The sequence below is a fragment of the Phalacrocorax aristotelis genome, chromosome W (genome assembly GCF_949628215.1).
Source record: "Phalacrocorax aristotelis chromosome W, bGulAri2.1, whole genome shotgun sequence".
Classification (NCBI taxonomy): domain Eukaryota; kingdom Metazoa; phylum Chordata; class Aves; order Suliformes; family Phalacrocoracidae; genus Phalacrocorax; species Phalacrocorax aristotelis.
In genome coordinates this window covers 1686770-1705000 of record NC_134310.1, presented here as the reverse complement: position 1 = coordinate 1705000, position 18231 = coordinate 1686770, and the positions used below count along the sequence as shown (strand labels likewise).

General features: G+C 47.0%; 1 protein-coding gene across 26 annotated transcripts in view; it reads right to left on the bottom strand.

The window, feature by feature from the left end:
* TCF4 (transcription factor 4) overlaps positions 1–18231 on the bottom strand; it is a 240176-nt gene that overhangs the window by 145541 nt on the left and 76404 nt on the right. For 22 of the 26 annotated variants that reach the window (XM_075077556.1, XM_075077555.1, XM_075077567.1 and 19 more), the window contains one exon: positions 17588–17684. The exons of the other annotated variants lie outside the window; for them this stretch is intronic. In XM_075077556.1, the coding sequence (XP_074933657.1) occupies positions 17588–17684 (97 nt within the window). The remainder of the gene's footprint in view (positions 1–17587; positions 17685–18231) is intronic. 26 annotated transcript variants of the gene reach the window in all.

Sequence of the window (18231 nt, the reverse complement as noted above, 5' to 3'; positions counted from 1 at the left end):
AAACAAACAAAACCTTTCAGGTTCGCTTTAGTGCTCTGCTGTCGCGCAGAACCATCGGGGCTTCTTTACATATGCTTTAAGATATACATTTTCATTTATATGGTGTTATTTCAGAGACTGACCAAGCTCCTGCTTGGCAGGTTTTGACAGGGAATAGGAAAAAAAGGTGCACAGGGGAAATTCTGATGGAACATCTACTGGAGCCAAAGTACATCTCCTGCACGCTTTTCTGTCCAATGTGTCTTTTCTCATTTTTTATGCAAAGCCCTGAAAAACACAAGTCACATCTCTTAAGTAACGTTTTGAAAGTATCTACCTCGAATTTTGGACTACGTTCAATTTACAAGGCACAGCCAATTTTACAGCACGCTGGGCATCGGGAGAGCAACTGAAATAAACCCTCCGCTTCCTCGCGGGCAGCGCGGGCTCCTTCCATCTCCCACTGCACGCAAGCTCACAGAGCGCTTTTACGACATGCTTGTTTTGCTTTTGTTTTTAAACTGCTTATTGAGAGAATTCCCCCCCCCCCCCTTCTTTTCATTAGTACCTTGGAAATACTCACATATTATATTTCCCAAAATTTTTTATGCTCCCAGAGGTGTCCTACCATTTTATGCTGTCTGCTTGCTCGCACAAAACTTTGCCTATAAACTCTGTAACGCTAGCACCCATCATACCTATTAAGATCTTCTAGTGCTATAAAGAAAGAGTCAGCTTATGTTTCCAAAGGGCTTCCTTCTCTTCCGACAAACAGAATCCACACATTTGCATTAATAAATTTCTATTTTCTGGCTCAAAAGAAATTGCAGTACAAAAAGCAGATGCGTGCGTTGGATTCTTTCAAATTGAATTTCCAAAAGCCGAGCCTATTCCAGCTCCAGATCAAAGGCACTAAAACGCCATCTCCTCCTCCTTCCAGTATAATTACAGAGATTTCATTCCTTTTGTTACGCTGAGCACAACAGGTAAATCTCAAAACCTAAAAACTAGGGATCAGCTGCTGCCGCAGAGCCGGCCCGCGCCGCGGTTCTCCTCCGCGCCGCACCCCTGCCGCTTCGCCGCCCCGCGCCGGGGATGGGAAGTATCTGCTTTACTCCTGGAGATTGCTTTTCCTTACGAGCTTCGTGCCAAAGCTGCCAAGAGGAGCGCACTAGGTTACACGGCGTATTCTGGCAGGACCGGAGGAGGCTGGGGGCAGGGGAGAAGCAAAGCTTTTAACACCGATGAAATGCAAACTGGCAAGGGAGGGAAAGGGAGTCTTGCAAGTTCAGATGTTGTCAAAAAGTTATGAAAACGTAGCATTTTTCCATGTGCCTCGGAAGGCAGAAGTGCACAGTCACGAAAGCGCACAAGAGATACCCAAAGAGAGTATTTTCAAAGCAAAATACAGCGCCCCCTCCGCTGTTGTCCGCAGTACTCGCTCAGAGACCGCGTGGATGGCGCAGCGAGCTCGAGGCCAGGGCGCGTAAAGGAGACGAGCTTTCGGGATGTACGCAAACCTACCCGGGCTGGTTTGCGTTTGTGACCCACCCGCTCACCAGGACATTTATTCCAAATACCGACACGTTTCTATTTTTAGCTTCTGGTTCTAGTGCTGGCCGTTAACGCGTCCCGATATTTTTTTCTCTGTAAGAGAACTTCTGCGTGTAATTCCTTTCACATCTGGCCTTTGCTCAGCTCAAGGCTTGTGACCGCTTTCGTATTTGTCACCGGATCAAATAGCCTTGCAACGTTCCCCCCCCAACCTTGAGAAGGGACCCTCTGCGATCCTGTCCTCCCTGCCTTTCCCCCCCTCCAAGCGAGGGAGTTCTCAACGTCAATGCTCACATTATATTCCTGTATTATTCCCATGCCACGTCCAAATCTGGATGTGTCAATAATCAATGAATCATCACTGAAGAAGGCAACCATATAATGCAATAAACCGGCTCCACCCATCCAGTGCAACCATATGAGATTAGAGATAATCATCTCTAATGAAAACCAATACAGAGCCGGGTTCTTTGTGCGCCCACACCTGCAGCCGGTGCCTCCGGCCCCGGCCCTCCACGCTGTGCCAGCGGGCTGGCTGGGCAGCGGCCGAGCCACACAGCACGGACACCTCCCATCGGAGCTGTTGAAGGAAGGTGGATAACCAGTACCGAGCACTCGACTGTGCTGGGGTCTCTCGGATGGACAATGACCATCAGCAAGACAGAGGAGGAGCAGCAGGCTCATACCATACTTAAAACCTGCAATTTAAGGGCCTTCCATTAGAACTCTGAGCTCCCGGTAATACAAAATCACAAACTTAAGCAGGAGACGAGTATTACCGGAATCTGGGCTTCCTGCACCTCACTGCTGGGTTTTATTCCAGTTCTGCCTTTGATTCTCTTGTTGACCTTGGGGAAGCCACAGCTTCTCTGCCGCTCAGGCCATTCCAACTGGACCAGCCTACACGGCCAACCCATGGGGAAGCAACTCCTACGCTCTCAAAGGAGTCCTTTGGAAAGTCAGCTAGGTGGGGCTTTCCGCTGCCAGGGAGCACATCTCCACCTATTTCGCCTAACCTACGTACAGGAGGAGATAACATCAGCACGTAAGATCTGTCTCACCAGCCTGTTTGCGAGGTTTATTTCATGAACAAGAGTGCAATACTTTTCAGTCCTTCGAATTTTAATCTTGCTGGTATGCACGTACATCAAAGCGCACCAGGATAGGATATGCAGACCAGGGAAGTGTTCACAGCCAGCACATCTACCGAGGGACTCTGGGGCACAGGAAGAGACATGAAGATGGGGGCGGGGTGGAATTTATGAGAGAAAGGCTAAGGGAGAAGTTTGCAAATAAAAAAACCCGAAATGGCAGAGCCCAAGCAGAGCCGAAGAGAGTGGCTGAGTTCATTTAATCCTTCTAAATTCAGAGAGAGCAACAATGAAATGTGAAAGGGAAAAGAGAGGATATTTTAAGGAAGGGCTGGAGGAAAAGCAGAAAAGAAGGAAAGGGCTTCATATTCCTTTGTCCTTTTTTCTTCTCTTTTTCTAGTTCCTTCTTCTCTTAGTTTTCTGCTTTCCTGACTCCTCTGTCCTTCATTACCCTTCTTCCTGTTATTTTGCTTAAAACTGGCAAAAATTACAAACTGCACAGGCGTTAAAACTGGCCTGAATTCCAAATATAAGCCCAAATCTAGGCCAGAGGTATATTTGGCAAATACAAATCCTTGCCAGATTTACACAGCTCTAATAATAAGGTGACAAGAACCGTGCACAGGATTACGGATGTGGCCTCACTCATCCCTTATAAAGCGCCAAAATAGTTTCCTTTGACTTTTATTCAACCTTTGCTCATGAATCTCAGAAGATTAGCTTTTTTTTTGGGCGGGGGGAGAAACCCCCAAAAGAAAAAACAAACCTGTTTTGTATTTGGGTGAGGGTTTAAACGTGCTGTTTTCCATCAACCCTCAGATCTGTCTCTCTCCATTAAACAGCAACACGAGCCTCCACAGAACATGGAGGGGCCTCACCTTGCAGCCCGTTCAGCCTGAACAGGACGCTGCACCGTGAGCCCGCTCGCAGCTCTCCTGGTGAGTACGAATTCCCACATCGACTCCACGCCCCGGCTGTGAAAACCGAATCAGGGTCCCGTTCGCTTCGGTGGTCAGCAGAGTCTCCCTTCCGTTTCACGCATCAGAGAAGAGGCAGGTTCACATTATCCCCTTTCCCTCCTTATTCATCTCATGACCTCAATCGAAAAAGTCCTTTTACCATTTTTACACCCTGCTGAGATCCCACGTCGCCCTTGTTCCTACCACGGGCCCGCAGCTGGCTGCTCTCCGTCCCTGGTCAGGAAAAGGGGGACAAGCACTTGCCACTCCCTGACATCCGGAACAACCTCATGGCATCTCTCTGAACCACCAGCTTTTTTCAAATACTTCCACCAGCCCATCTTTCCTTCCCTCCCCTTTTACTTTCACTCTCCGTCTACGTTTAAGTAATTATTTTGCTCTGCATTTTAAAATCTTGAACGTGTTAAAAAAATAAACTATAGGAACAGAAACTCGCGAGCGGATTTTTATTACTACACGGAGCCGTGTTCAAGTCAACAGGGCTCTGCACCGTGGCAGGACTCCTCCTGCACGGATCCAACTGCAGGACTGTGGCCAAAGCTGTATTTTATATTGCCTCTCTTTTAAGTGCAGCTTGCTCCCCTCAGTTTTGTATCATCAGCAAATCTCATTACATGATGGAAGAAATATGTGGACTCTTATGAGAGAACAAGTCTAGCTTCAAAGCCAAGTCCGCTCCCAACATGTTACAGGTGTGCACCACATGAGCAGGCACAGAAATTGCAACTGTTCAGGGTGCGATGACAGCTCCATATAACGTGATCAAAAACATTTCACATGTAAAAAAAAAATATCAAAGTTCGACAAAGAATAGTTCTGCCGTACAAAGAGGTGAAACCTAGTCAAACAAAACACACTGAAAGGGACTGGCTATTTAAACGATCAAGTTAAACAAGACGCAGCTCAGTCTGCCATGCTTCGCTAGCGTTTATAAGCCTACCAAACAGATCTCTGCTATTGCCTCGCTAACCTGCTGCTCCACCTGGCTTGCCCCCAGCACGGGGGGGGGGGGGGGGGGGGGGGGCGGGAAGGGGACTCCCCAGCTTGACCTAAACCCAAGCACGTTCTGCGTGTGTAAGCCAAGTACGCCGGAGGTGCTAAAAGCTTCTTGCTCTGTTCTGCAGAAAAGCAGAAACGATTCAATAGCGCCTTTTAGGTGAGTTTTCAAAACGTAGTTGAGAGAAGCTCCAAGATGCAAAGGCCGGAGCCCCGTTGCCTTGAATCCAACCACGACAAAAAGGCACAGAATATATTTTAAGATGGCTGGAACTCTGGGTGTGTTACACACATGGACAATTTTGCTTATGGAGAGACGATTTCTGCACTAGTAACAGAAGGCCGAAGTGCTTCTGTAAAGCAACTCATCCACAAGTGAACACCCATAGGTCTATCAGCCAACGCTCTTTAGAAAAAAAGGAGAAATATTACATGCGACTTCTTTCTGTAGCCATTCATGCTTTGAAAGCTCTTGGGTTTCTGCAATTTCCATCATTAAAAAACTAAGATTATATCAAGTGGATTTAGGACACTGACTACACTGAGCAGGAGAGCAGCATGGAGCTCTTGGAATTTAAACCTGGACAAGTGGAGGGCTACAGGCAATACGCTCAACCACTGGCTGCATTTGGGTGTTTCCATCCACAAAACGGCAATGATGAGAGAATTTAGCACCTATTCCAAAGTTCCTCTGCAACCCCTTGCGTCCCAAGAGACATTATTTCAGAGGCTGGTGGTGCAACAGAAGGCTACTGAAGCCAAAGCGCATTCCCATCAGGATGAGTAGGCATTACAAAATACTATCCAGGTTACAGTGCATCTACGAGATATTTTACTTTTCCAGCAGCAGGTGGGAGAAGATCCTTAAAAGGAAGGTCTAGTTAAATTTAGTCAGAAGTGTCTTGAGATCCATCACCCTCCATTCTTCCGTTCCTCAGATATTAGCCTTCCTCACCTCAGAAGAGGAAGGGTGGAGGTACCAAAAGGTGGGTCTCCTCAGGATGACCAGCAAAAACAAAGGACATTTCCAGTCTGTAGGTCAAGGGAGGAAGAGGAGATGGAGGCAAAGCTGCCTCTCTGCTGGAACCTTTGCCCTGCAGCTGCAGAGATGAGACACCAGCAGAGAAAATCTGCTGGCAGCTGCATTTGGGAAGAGGGTAAGACTCCACTCAAGGGACAGAAGAAAGGATTTGGTCTTCTGCAAAAGCTATCCAAAGTATTGGAGGGAAACTCCTGCCTGGGGGATGTGAAGTTTTGTTTGATCTGGATTCTATTTCTAAAGTATTGCAAGGTTTTAAAAATAAAGTGTTTTGCTGAATCAGCTTGGTATCCAAATGTTAAAGATCTCTGCCAGATGGACAACCTAAGTTCAGTTTCAGTTTGCACTGGGTTTTGTCCCACAATTCACCAAATATTGGTAAATTTTAATTGATGTTCTTCTAATGTATATGCTGAAGAAGACCACAAGTCTTAAGTCCGCAGCCCTGCAATAGCTTTGGCCTGTGTTAAATATTCCACCCGTTCCCTCCCTCAGTTTTCACATTTGCCTTTTCAATGGAAATCAAGCATCTCATTTTGCCTCTAGCTTCAGTGCTGCTGCGTGCCAGGCCCTCAGACGTCATTCCTGTGAAGACAGCCAAGCCTAACAAGGACAAGAAACTAACGAATCTGGACCAAGAAGAGGCATGAGAACCTCTGGTATCAAATTTGTAGAAGTAAAAATGCCTCTGAAGAAACACGAGGCTCGAGGATGAGGCCGGCAAGATGGCCAAGACGAAACTCCATTGTTACGTTGAACATTTAAGTTCAGTCACTCATAAAAGCGTGAAGCTCACTCAAGTTCATCCACTGCAGACCGTGCCAACAAGAGTATCGTGCTTCCAGATAATTAGGAGGCTCAGAAAGAACATCAAAACTTTGGATCTTAGCTCTTCATAGACCCAGCTCCCGACTGGCCGAGTGTCAACTCTGAAGCTGAGGGTAAAGGCAACAACGAAACAGAGGCGTACATGCCCAGGTCGTACATACTCCTACGGACCACTAAGATGAAAACATTCCAGATGCATGACCTGAAGTACCTCGCCTTCAAACGTGAAGATCAGACCACGCAACATCAACATTCCCATCAGATGAAGAATATGTTTATTCTGGCAGAACTAGAAGGTATCAATGATCTTCTCTGAGGAGGCAGAACGCACCAAACGGCAGGGACCATTTGGAAACGCTTCACCTTGTGTTTGTTGGTCTGTGATGAAAATTTTCTCCTGACCCAAGTGAGCGATTGCTCATGGATGGCCCCAAGTTCAGCTCCGTCCACGCAGGGCTGTACGTCTTGTGGAGACTGGGCTCCTCATTGTAAAACACATTTTAAGCTTTTAAAAATTATTTTAAAATAACTAAAACAGAGTGTCACACACAAAACTTGTCAGTAAAGTCCTTACGGGACAAAAGCATCGCGCTGCTACGGTGAAACAGGGAGCTCCCCTCGTGGTTATCTCTGTGGACAGTCGAGGACACCGAGGGATAGAGGGGGGGTTGGTTGGTTGTTCCCCATGAAATGGTCCTTTCTCTTTTCTTATTTAAGAATTCTGTGATGGCTCCTCTATAGAGCTTAATCCGTCTACTGATGTTCTCACCCACCGTGTGATCACCCATTCTGGAATAATCCCTATTTCCTTCAATATTTCTTGCCTCTCTCCTGGGAAATTTATATCTGATTCCGGCATCTGTTCCCCATCCTCTTTTGTGAACACTGAGGCGAAAAATCCATTTATTTTTTCGCAGTGTCTACATCATCTGTCAATAAATTACCCTTTTCCATCTCTAAGAGGTCCTAAAACCTACTTTACTGACCTCCTCTTCTTTATGCATGGCAATAATCTTTCATGATTATTTATCTTAACCTCATGGACAGTTGTTCCTTTCTTTCTCTCTTTGCTTTCAGATTATTATTTTTCAACATTGAACCTCATTCCACACGTTCCCTGCACTTGATGTTTTACATCTTATATTCTTGCCTGCCTCCCTTCCGATTACTTTTTGCCATGCTTGTTCTTCTGTATTAGGATGTCAGTATGCTTTTCATCATATTTATTCTTAGCATAGCTGTGCAGAATATACTCGCTACACATACGTTTCAGTAGGTCCCAATTCCCCTTGACGCTGTGCACTTACCCGGCATCATCTTGCCACTCCCTGTGAAAACAGGTTCTAGCACGCAAAGCCTCACTCGGAATACGGCCGCCGCTCCGCCTGTGCACCTCCCCTTACTCTCAGCAGGTAATTTAGTGCTTTAAAAATTATTACTAGCATCGTCCCGGCTTTAAGCCCACTTCAACGCTCGGTCAACAACACTTACTCCAAAGTTTCGCTGATTTTCTCATGTTTCTTCTTTCCTCCTTTTTAATTTTTGTTTTGTTTTGCTAACTGAAAGAATGATTAAGCCGATTACGGCCACCGGGCCAACTTCTGTTGACGCCTGCGAACTTCTCCATGTAACAGTTCCTGAAACATGGAGGAATTCAGATTTAGGTCTTCAGATTTTCAGTTGCCTTCTGGGTGCTGCTCCGCATACCACGGGAGATTTGCAATCTCCGCCAATTGCAAATCCAGGCCAGAACTGGCTCTGGAATCAATCCGCTAGCTATGAGATTCACGTGCAAGTTAAAATTTAGGAGGGAAAAAAATATATTCTTCTAGAAGGTATATTTGGAAAAACAAAATTTGCTGGCAACGTGAACCAGAAACAGGCATCCTCAATTCTAGAGACACATGAAAATGAAAATATAAATAGCAGAAAGGATAGGAACATGTTGATATAGATATCATAATTAAAAGGTATTTAAACAACAAATTAAAAATGCTTGTCACTAAATTCTTGCTGATCTGTTTACATAGCTTCCTCATCCAAGAATTAATCAAAACTGCTTTTTCCGGGTAATTCACACACACACACATACATACACACACACACGCAATGCCACTCTTTTTAATATTTGATCGCTGGCCTAATTTCTTCTTTATCACATTTAGTCAGCATGTTTGCTTCCCAGAATATCCTCCTCCGTCACTTCTCATTCTGTACCCGTTTTAGAACTATGGAATACACTTAAGACCACAAGCACATAGTAAAAGTTCGCAGAATAAAGAGACGTATCGGAGGACTCTGATTTTAGTTAAAAAGAAATATAATCTAATTAAAGTACTGATGGTTCCTGTTAAATGCATGCTCCATATCTTTTTATTTCACATGGTACAAGGATCAAAGCACGGACCTAGTATACCATCAGCCCTGCATAGTGTGAGAACCGGTGCTGTCCTTAATTCAGACCATATGGCAAGATGTATCTATTGGCACGATGCTGTAGAGAATTACTGTACCCTCCTGTCATACCCTTTTTATCATTTTCATTGGAACTGTTTTATATTTGATTTTGTATATTCTGCGCATCTGACCAAACGTGCTAAATCCAGAGCAGTGCTGGAGGCTGAAGGCTGGGGACAGGAAGAGAGACGTCATTACAGAAGCTGTCAGAGGTCGTCTCGAGAAAGAGATTTTAACATTTAATATAAAAATTTTAATAAAAATTAAATTTGAATTAAAAATTTAAAGTTAGTCTAACTACAGAAGTAAAAATGACCGTTTGCTTCCAGACTCCCACGTCTTCCTACAGAAGGCAATGATAAGTGTCTCTCCTGGACATGTCCTTAGACACAGAGCAAAGCCTTAGAAGAAACCCGTTACGGAAATGCAGACGGCAGTTAGTTTTGACCAACAGCGCGCAGCCAAAGCTCCGCCTGTGGCTAAGCTTGAACGTAGTCTGGCGTTAAGGCTCAGCCACCTCCGAGCCCCAACGGCTGCAGCTCGATCCGCTTTCTGTAGGCGAACACCCCAAGACCTAACAAAATAAGTCGATCTTATTTAGCTAACGCCTTACGCGACTCGACATCCCTCTGCCCTGCGAGGGTCAGGCTTGAGGTACGTGCAGGCTCAAAACGATTATTAATTATCCAGCTAACTCGGCATTGTTTTACACATTCTGTGCCTTAACTAGAGAGCATAACAAAAGCATTGTTTTTGCCTGTTTAACGGACCATGACCGGAGCAGCTATGTAAATGACCTAGTAATTCAACAAATTTGTTTTGTTTCACAGATTTTCCCACATGTATACTTTCCAGCTGTAATGCAAATCTATTCCACATCCAGGCCAGTCGTGTCCCCCAGAAGCACGCCGCTACCTTTAGCTGTGCGCTGGCTGATGGCGCGACTGCAAACGTCTCGGGAAAATAAGGACGATTGTAACCCATTTGCAAACCATGCTATTTTTGGTGGTGGGCTGGGTTTTTTTGGAGGGGTGGGGGCATGGTGGGGTTATTGTTCTTTTTTAATTTTTTTAATGCCTACCAAGGGTTTTCCTGGCAGGGCAAGTTTTTCTAGAAATGGAATTTTTCCTCTCTATGAATACGTTAAGGAAGTCACTCATAGGTTTCTTTTAATGCTCAGACAGGTGTGAGCTCAAATTCCCTCTGCCACTAATATCAGCTCAGCTGGAGAACAGCAGCAAATGCGTATTTGAAAGCCAAACTACGTTCATCTGTATAAAGGGCAGAAGCTCATTAACCATTACAGCACCATTTAAAGCGCAAAGCACGTTACTTTCAAAGCCGCTTCTCTATGAATGTGCTCCCAGCGCCGCGAAACCCAGCGTCTCGAGCAGATAAAACCAGAGCCTCGGCGCGCGGCTGAACCTGCGTAGCTCCGCACCGCTTGTGCTCCGGCCGGCTGCTTCACCAGTCGCAGCCACCGCCCAACGCCTGCACAGGCTCCGCGGCTCCAGCTCCACGCCCCGATTCCCCCTCCAGGACCATCCCAACGGTGGCTCAAAGCCCTCCAGGCCCGCAGAAGGTGGCTGCAGGAGGGAGGGCTCGACGGTCAGCAGGGGGACGTGCCTTTCCGCCTACAGGGAGGAAAACGTCAGGCGGTGTTTTGCTGACTTCCAATCTCTACTCCAAATACAGGTCAACTGCGTTCGCAGTTCAACGCAAATTCTTCACACAGCTTTAGCCTGCGCCATGCTACGCAGAACACCACCGTCGCGCAAAATAGCTTATTAAAAATGCTTGGGCTTGTTTAAGAACAAAATACAATGGAATGTAAACTTCACTGAAAACTATGTAGTACAAAATAATATTTCAATTCTTTGCTCGGCGCGCGGACATTAATTGCCACAGTCTACAGTTTCTATTTATACATCTGCCGCTTGCTCCCAAATAAATGGAAATGGCCTTGTAATTTCTTTTCTTCGGGACTGTACGAGAGGCTGGGGTTGAATGCTGGAGCTCAGAATCCCGACCGGCAGCGCCTGCGAGATTGACTTGCTGCAAAACGTATAAACTGCTGATTGGGAACTGTAACGCATTTACATCTACACCTGCAAAATTCTTTTCGGCAGGGATTTTTTCCTGTTAATTCTGCTCACACGCAAGCGCGACAGGAGAGAGGCGGCGGGCGTGTTCCACAACAAGAAGGGATATGTGAGCCAGCGTCTCCTACAAAGCATTTATAAGACATCTTTCAAGGCCGACAGCAAATTGTGTGATTTTCGTTGTGGTTAGCTTAGATATCTTAGGTGCTACGTCGAAGCTCCTCAGGTCTCAGCCTTGACACTCGGCACAGCTAAACTCGAACTGTTGCTCAGGGTTATCCAGAAGCACTTTACTTTGTTGTGCAGAAACCGCTAAAACTAATCCAGAGAAAAAAAAAGGCTGGACGAAATCCTGTCCAGCTGGTCCCAGGCAAGGGGAAGAAGGAACACAGAGCTTTAACTTCCATGGAAATTTAGATACATGTCCACAAGAGCAGAATAGATCACGTCTGAAATCAGTTGCTGTCCTGTAATTCAGCCCTTGGTGGTACATTTACAGTGCCCTGCCCTCAGAACGTGCAAGGGGACACATTTATTTCCCAGATTAGCGCCATTTTTAAAATTTTGAGACATTGAAAACGAGATATTTTGGTTGGTGAAATGATTTTAGATTTGGCAAGGAAAACTCAGAGTACCTTTCCCGGATTTAGGTTGAAAAATTTGTCTCAGATCTTCCCTTCTGTACTCGCGTGGGGATGGGAAGAACAGAACACAGGCTGGTGGGCACGTATATCCACGCAGCATTCAACCGAGCGGTTGTAAGGGGAGTTAGGAGAGTTTAGAGGTGAATAAAAACACAGAACCGAGAAAGCCGAGATGCCAGATGTGGATCTGAAGGCACAACACGCCTAACAAGCCAAATAGCTCGAACTTGGCAGCTGAATTCAGGTTTTCAGACCGTTCTCGGAACGGCCCCAGGGGTAAGCCGTGGGCAGCGACCCTGCACGGCGGGACCTGCCTTCTCCGGGCCAGGGCCGGGATCTACAGAAACAGCCACGCTGCTCGCGGCCCCCGCACCTTTTCCACCCGCGACCCCATGACCACGTCAAAGGCCATCGTGTCAGTGCAGCCCCACCACACTCCAGTCTCCTTTGGGGACGTGGCAGTTGTCATACTCAACCAGGAACCCAATCCCTCCCCAGCGCTGGATCCCTGCCGCATTCGCGCCGGACGGCCTCAGTTCCAGGTGGAAACAAGTATGGTCAGGTCACTCCTAACACTTTCCGCCTGGCTGGGGAACAGCCAGGTGCTCGGCAGTTGGGAGAGCGCTCCATGAGATGACGCGCCCTCGTCCATCATGCGCCGTCCGTCCGTCCGTCCAGGGACTCCTCCTAAAGCTGCAGGCGCTGGCTCGTGTCAGCTGCACGAGCGTGAAATACTTTAAGTGAGAACTGGAGTCTGGGACTTGCAGTTCTTTGATTTCTGAAGGCCTTTCTTGACCTTTTCCGTCGTTACAGTCAGATTTGCTGTTGTTAACACTCACCTTAGTTAACGCTACAGCTAGCCAGACAGCCCCAGATTTTTCTGGAGAATGTAGTTGTTCCCGTGATTCCTGCAAATTCACCTTTGACCGCCTTTTAAAAAAGCAGTCATGCGTTTCTTTCTGTATGTCAGACAGAATTTACCTTTTCTCCCAAATACAATAGTCATTTTTTGTTTTTTGTCCACCCTGAGTTGCCAGGCTCCTTCAGCACCCGAAGTGGCTTCACGAAAGGACAAGAAAAAAAGCAGACACCACTCAGGTAAGTGAGCGGCTGCTGAGCGAGCGTCCCCGGAACGCGGACGGCCCATACGCAGCATCCCAGCCACGATTTCCCCAAGCGGTGGGAACTGAGAGACCATCAAACCCTCCTCCTGCATTTCAAATTTACGACTGGAAATTATTGGACAGTTTTTTTACGTTTCCCTCATGGTTCCTCACGTACCTTCGCTTCCCCAGCTGCAAAAGGGGAACCGAAGCCACCTGACATAACAGAGGTGGCGTGAAGAAGAATTAATGTTCATGATGTGCCAGACACAAACTGAGAAAATCAAAAATTTGCCAGGATGAAATGTAATCTCATTTTAGGAAATGTTGAAATCATTTCTGCAGAAGGTTAAAAAAATAATAATCAGGCTGAGTCAGATACACAGCATGGAAAATTTCATCCCAAATGTTTATAGTTTAGCAATTGAAAGCAAGGCTTTATAATGCTGTGTTGGGTAAACTTAACTAATCTGCAAAAATTCCAGTTCTACTTATAATAACAGTAACAGAATCAAAGCTGTACGGATTAAAAGCAAACGCCACAGCAATATTTGCACAGAGACAAGTGCTATCATAGCATTAAAAATAATATTAAAAATTGGCATGTGCACGGAGTATGGAAGGCACTCGGGATGTTTTCCAGACAGTAATTCATGACATCTCACAATATCCCTGCAAAATATATACCGCGCGTTCTGCAGGCAGATAAATAGGAAGGCCCATCTGAGCACAAAGACGTTGAACAAGTCGCCAAGAGCGTGCCGCGGTCCGGCGGCCAGCCGGGCTCCCCAGGAACCCCGGGGCTCCCCAGGAACCCCGGGCGGGAGCCCTGCCTCCGGCACGGCACGGCACGGCACGGCGGGCAGCCCGCACCGCCCCAGCCCCCCGGTACCGGCACCGCTCGGTCAGTCCAACCGTGAGAAAACGCCTCCTCCTCCGAAATAACAATGCTAAGAGGGAAGTGATGACCTGGAGATTTTTAAAAGGAAAAGGGAAGAAACTAGAGGGGAAAAAAAATATTTATGTTGCGATACGAGTGCCAGCCTCTGGCGAGCGCGCGCGCCAGCCCTCCCAAAAGCCCGTCAGGCAAGGGAGCGTGTAGGAGCACAACCCGAAGCAGTGCAGCACTGACCTGAAGCAGAAATCTGGGGGGAAAGTAAGAGGAAATCGTTGTATCTGGTCCTCATTTTGTGTTTAGCAACAGAAAGAGAAAACAAACACGAGCAAAGAGTTTGTCTTCACATACTGTATCGCGGGCCAGCTCCCGCAACTCTGAAGAGATCTACGCTCAGTGACCTTACATCCTTTTAGAGAGACTCAAAGCAACATCAGAAATTAAATATTGTCTTCTAGTTAGGAGCAGAGGATCTTTTTCAATAAGATACACAAAATCAGCGCTGCAAACACCAGCAATATCAGCTGCAGAGGGGAGGAGTACACAGACTGCCCATGCAACAAAATAAGAAAAGTGCTTCTGATCTTTCAGTTCTGCTGCATTTAACAAACCGGGTTAAATCAGCTCTGTAAACCTCAGGGAAGGTTTTCTCTTGCAGCAAGTTCCTCCCTCCCGCACCCTGCGACTGCCTGTCCGGCGGACGGCGGCAGGTGACCCACAGCGCTCACCGCACTTCACCCTGCGCGGCGTGCCGGGTTAAGCTCAGGGCGGTTGGAGCACTTCGAAGCAACGCAAACCCAAATATTCCTGGTAGGCAAACGGAGGAGAGGAACTGCATTATAATGAACCAGCAGCTGTCACAATATGACCACAGTAACCAAATCAAAATATCAACCACTAACCCAGATGAGATTCAAAGGTCACCACATAAGCCAGCAGCTTTCTTCAGCAGCGCCTGAAACCTCAATCTAATCCTCGCAGTGAAACGCTCCATTAAGCTACAGAGGGGTTAGAAGCAAGTTACTGTACGTTGGTAGAAGATGTAACGTGCTAGCACGATACCCCAAGTAGTCGGCTACGAAACGTTCCCAAGGAGCACACCTGGAAACGGGGAAGGCGACGAGAAGCGAGAGCCGACGCGCCGCACCCGTCGCAGCTATCTGCCCATGCACTTTTCGTTGCTGGGCCAAATAACTTCTCTTACGGAAACGCAGAACACCGAGCTGGGCAGTGGGACTGCGGACACGCACAAAGCAAGCTGTGTTCGAATGCTCGCGAGCGGTCTTTGAGGAGTTGAGCTCTGCGACTTCTCCCTGCTCCTCCCCACAGGGCTCGCTCCAAAGCCGAACGCACGGGCTCCCTGCTTGACACTGGCCACGTAAAAACATATTTTAAAAACAAATATCTGAAAATATAGTATAAGCCCTCGTTTAAGCACACCCTGTCTGCAAACATTTGCGGTTCACAGGTACGGTCAGTAATACCTATCCCCAGCAACAACAAAGTCTTTCTTGCCTGGAAAACCACTTCAAATAAGGAGCAACTCCATTCAAGTCAACGGTATACACCAGTATGGAACCAGTTGAAGCTGGAGGACTGTCAGGCTCTTTATCAGTTGCCAAGAGGAGCATGGAAACAAAACTCCAGTGTGGCCCTGCAGGTGCCAGCTGCACAGCCCCAGAGCTGACGGGGACCTTTGCTTGGGGGAGTTCAAAGACCTGCCAGGAAGAGGGAAATGATAAAACACATTTGGAGTAGCAGGAGCCAGGAGCTGGCAGTCGGGCGGCGTCCGTCCAGGCACACCGCGCCACGCATTGCTCATCACCACAATATTTGGATTTCTCCTAAAATCCCAAGTAGGGATGCGACGAGCGCAGACCGGCAGCGGTCTGTGTTAGGACAAGGCTTCACACACGCACTCTTCTGCAGTAACCACAGCGCCTGGCCCGGCGCCGGGTAAGGGTCTCCATCCCCACAGCCCTCCCGGCCAGGACCCTCAGAGACGCCTGAGCGGGAGGGGAATGCGCGCGCATCCAGCGGCCATCCCTCCTCCTCCGGCACCGACCCCCGCGCCCGGGAGCGGAGCGGCACTGGGGAGCAAAGGGCTGCCCCAAGAGGGCACGCTGAGAAGAGCCCACTCTAATACATCTAATCATTTTAGAGCCCGCTCTAAGTAAAGCACGACTGCAAAACGCCGTGGGTTGCGGGAGGCAGCCGACGGTCCCACCAGCACACGCGCGTTACTGCGCAATAGCACGCTTGTGAAAAGCTGTTAGTCGCTGGACTGCGCGTGTAGGAACATCGCTGGTCTTATTTCCAGCTGGAATTACCAAATTTCATAAAACACCCCAAAGCGTCGGGGCGCGGTGAGGCCACCGCCATGCTGCCCGGCTCACGCCCACGGCTGGGGCGGACACCTCCAGGTCGGGGCTGCGGAGCCACGGCTCTGCAAACCCCTCTGACGGTGGCGAGCGGGACCTTCTAGAAACATCAGGGGTTCCCAGGTTCCTACTCAGAGTATTGCACGGCTTAATTCTTTAACCGGGTGCCTCCGAACAGGGTTTTATGAAACAACTATTTCTCGAACCAAGTGAAACCGGTATTTGCACTAAGCTTGGCAAAAACAATCAGAGGCAGGAATGAGATTTTCCTGTAACCCAAGGGCAGGCAGGCAGGAGAGAGAGGCTTTTAAGTTCTACAGACTCGAATGAAAGGTTAAACTTGAAAGCGCCACGCAGCCCAGAGGGTTTCACAGAAGCGCGTGGCTATTTGCGAAGTGTCCCTGCGCACTACCTAAGCCCCGTGGCGTGAGTTAAGAAGGGAGCGCTGAAATTTCCATGCTTTTTTTGGCTTACGTTAGGCCCTTCAAAACTGTTGTAACCGTGTTTTGTACGTGAATACATACAAATGACTACAAGCGCCAACATTGTCCCGTATGTTAAACAACTCGCAAATATTTCCGAATATTAAAAGACAAGGCATATTTTAGGGACATATATTAGAGCTGAAGAATGATATATCGCAGCTACAGCTCCATGTTTTTTTTGGCTCGCGTTCAATTCTTTAAAGCAGAGCGTTTGGTTAGTTCATTGACAACTGCAGAAGAAGGGTGTGATCTTGGCCAAGCGCAAGCATTACTAATATTTTTACATCATATATTTACTTTAACCAAACTCATTTATCAACCATAATTAAAGAAAGTAGCTATCATTCACTTACAAATAATTATAGCCTCTCTTCGTACTGCTATGGTGTTTGCTGCTGAGCTAAATGATTATTCAGGGGCGTCAAAACTTTCTGTCGTGGGGTGTGGGGTGGAAGGAGGGTCCTTGCCAAACGCCCTGGGCAAAATCTCACTCCTCTAAAGCAGAATAAGCTGCAACTACCCTCGCCTGAAATCCAGGAGTTTGCAGCTCACAGGTCCCAGCAGGCAGCGATCCATCACGCTCCAAAACAAACAATGGCTTCAGCGTCCCTCACCGGTTATTGAGCTGTTCCCTTTTGTGAACATGGATTTATCATATTTTCAGACATCCTTTTCTGCTTTATAAGTCCTGTTCAGAGCTTGTCCTTATTTTCTCTGCCAACTGGCCGCTTCTTTGAAAGGGAAAGGCTGAGCCTTAGGAAATAACCATTCACCTCTTTCAGCGAATATTGCAGTTACTGCATCAAAAGCCATATCCCTCGCACAGCACGAAAACACAGGCTGGTCAATAAACATCATCGGTGTACATTTTTGAAATTGCATGATAGGTTAAAAAAATAAATAATAAAAATAGAAATCCACGTTCCCACCCTTACGCCACGTAGAGTCAACCCCCAAAATGAGGATGAGCGATTTAAGCCCTCAGAATTTTATTTCTGGTTCACTTATTCCACTTTCAACAACGCGGGCAAGTTAGGAAATTTGATTTCTTACTTTGTATTCTGGAATTGACAAAGGGAGGAGAGAGATTGTCATGCGACCCAAGGTCTCTGCTCGCCATATGATCATAGTGAGTCCCATCTCCATAGTTCTGTTAACAAATCGGGAAAAAAAGAACAGTTTTACAAGTTGAAACGGCATTTTTCAAAACCTACAGGTACCTATTTCCCTTCCAAGTTTTAAGCCAGCTATAAGAAATATTGTTCCCTTTATTGTTTTCCCCTATTGATTCTGCTGGAAGCAATGTGTGTTCCAGACCATTTTTAAAGCTGTTTCAACTTTTTATTTCATTAGTAATTGACTTCGGTTTGCTGTGGGGACAACCCTGAATGGGTGACTGAGATGAGGTTCCTGGAATTTCGTGCCGTGCAATTCAGCATCGAGCCCTCTAATCTTAAAGTCTTCTTGCCCATAACATATGCAAGAACAGCAAAGAAATAATTCTTTTAACATTTTGCTTTTGAAATCTGTTTTTATGTAGTAATTTGCTGCCTTAATCACCTCACTGCTATATACATACGCTAGACTATAAAAAAGAATTGAGAATTTTTTTCACAGTGGGCGTGCAAAGTTACCCCTCACTGAAAAATACAACCCCACCCAGCACCCATCCTTTGTGCGGGCACCTCTGTGGGTGG